The sequence below is a fragment of the Pundamilia nyererei genome, unplaced genomic scaffold (assembly GCF_000239375.1).
Source record: "Pundamilia nyererei isolate P.nyererei 1_Seehausen unplaced genomic scaffold, PunNye1.0 scaffold00328, whole genome shotgun sequence".
NCBI lineage: Eukaryota > Metazoa > Chordata > Actinopteri > Cichliformes > Cichlidae > Pundamilia > Pundamilia nyererei.
The window spans coordinates 358,503-360,679 of NW_005187729.1; the positions used below are offsets into that span (position 1 = coordinate 358,503).

The 2,177-nt window shown below is 41.0% G+C and overlaps 1 protein-coding gene across 1 annotated transcript in view; it reads left to right on the plus strand.

Annotated features, from left to right (window-relative positions):
• Positions 1-2,177, plus strand: part of LOC102213734 (complement C3-like) — a 49,088-nt gene that overhangs the window by 10,641 nt on the left and 36,270 nt on the right. Inside the window, 4 exon segments of the mRNA XM_013915591.1 lie at positions 129-329; positions 634-789; positions 904-1,056; positions 1,729-1,797. Of these exon segments, the coding sequence (XP_013771045.1) occupies positions 129-329; positions 634-789; positions 904-1,056; positions 1,729-1,797 (579 nt within the window).

The window sequence follows — 2,177 nt, forward strand, 5'->3', positions numbered from 1 at the left end:
ATTTTAGGTCTCTACGTCCATCCCATGGGGAATGGGAGCAGTAACAAAGGTGTTGCGTTTATATTTTTGTTGAGTGTATATATATGTGTGTGTGTGTGTGTGTGTGTGTGTGTGTGTGTGATTCTCAGATTCTCAGTAAAGGAAAAATCATGCAAGCCGGGCGCATGGATATAACTGGTCAGCTGGTCACCAACATCGGGCTGATGGTAACACCAGACATGATGCCATCGTTTCGTATTGTGGCGTATTACACTATTCCCTGGATGGGCAGAGAGGAGGTGGTGTCCGACTCCGTCTGGATAGATGTGGTGGATTCCTGTCTTGGAGGGGTGAGTCCTCAGCTCTCTCACTCACTCAGAAGGTACAGTGTTTACCAGCTGGAGGGTTGGTGGTTAAACCCTGCCACCTTCAGTCTGTGTGTCAGAGTATCCTTGGGCGTGACACTGAACCCCCAGTTACTCCGGGTGTGTTCATTAACCATTATTAAACTAGTCTTAAATTATGATTTTATTGCATTCTTAAATGTTTCTGATAACAAGAAAACCAACAAACAAAAGTTGTTTTTTTTTCTTTAGTCTTTTATGGTTCTGTTTGTGTGTTTTTGGTTTTTTTTGCTTTCATTCTCTGCTACAGCTCACAGTGGGGCCAGTGGACGGCGCACCCAGAGACTACCTTCCTGGGAAGATGTTTCGCTTTAAGATAAGAGGTGACCCGGGGGCAAAGGTCAGCCTGGTGGCCGTGGACAACGCTGTGTATCTTCTCAGCAGGGACAGACTCACGCAAAAGAAGGTGTGCTTTTTTGGATTTGGAAAATTTCTGTTTTATAATATTGATAATAGACTGAAAAAGACAATTGCAATGCAGAAGTCCTTTCACCTTTTGTTAATGGAACCCTCTGCTCAGATTTGGGACGTGGTCGAGCACGGTGATATTGGTTGCACACGAGGGGGAGGCCGAGATGCCAAGGGGGTATTTCAAGATGCAGGACTGCTTTTCTCCTCCAGCAGTGGCTTTCAAACCCCAAATAGGCAAGGTATCTATCAGCATGGAGCATCTGTGGAAAGTTTAAACTTTTTAGTCCCTCTTTACCTTTATAGCAGCTGAAGACCATGTTTCTGCCGCAAATCAGACCTTTCTACATCTACTAAGGCCATTTCTTCTACAATCTGCTCATCACTTGGGTCATCATGGTGTATATTACAGTGCTGTCTATTACAGTGCTGTATATTACAGTGCTTTCTATTATGCATGGGTTTAGCTAAAAGTTAGTATACTAAAACTGACTTAAAACTAAGATTTATACAAATCCGGTTCCATAAAAACTTGGACATTTAGCTAAATGTACATAAAAATTCAGTGCAATGATTTGGAAATCACATAAACCCATATTTTATTCACAATGAAAAATGCAAATCATTGCATTTTTATGTTTATTTTAAACAATGTCACAGTTGTTTTGAAATTAGGGTATAACTGGCAAGTAGTTTCAGTTTTTTACATTAAGTGTAGCAGGTATCCGTTTATATTTAAGCCAATTTGTCCCCTTATATGTCTTGATAAATTGAATTAAATCCATGCAAAGCAGTAAACCTCAGTGCAGTTGCGCATCTTATTCTTCTCCCTGTGTTACACCACCATGCCAGATGTCTCAACACTTCACAAATCCCACCTTAAACCCTGATTATGTATACAAAGATTAATAATGTTATTCTACTCTTCTTCCCTCAGCCATGCAGTGTCCAGGCAATGCCAGAAGGCGGCGCTCTGCTGAACTTCTGCGACGTAAAGCACAGCTGGGTGAGTGCTGTCTGTTTTTTTAGTCAGCTGAGATTAGCTCGTATAAATTGTGCCTGCAGTTTAACTCTGCTTTCTCTGCTTTTCCACCTTGTAACATTAGTGTGAAATTTATGGCATCAAATAAATAATTAAGTTAAGAGAAGGTGAATTTCATTAAATGTTATGGTTAAACAGCAGATGCGGGTGTTACGGCCTGGGTCTCTGACCCAGCGTTTTGTGTTTAGTTCTTTGTTGCCTTCAAGTTTCCTAAGTTTATCATTATCATGCCTAGGTGTTTCTAGTTATTTTCCCCTCGTGTTTTCCACTATGTTAAGTCTCCCCTGCTTTCATGTACTTTATGTCTGTGGCGTTTGTTGTCAGTTCAGGTTGTTATGTTTATA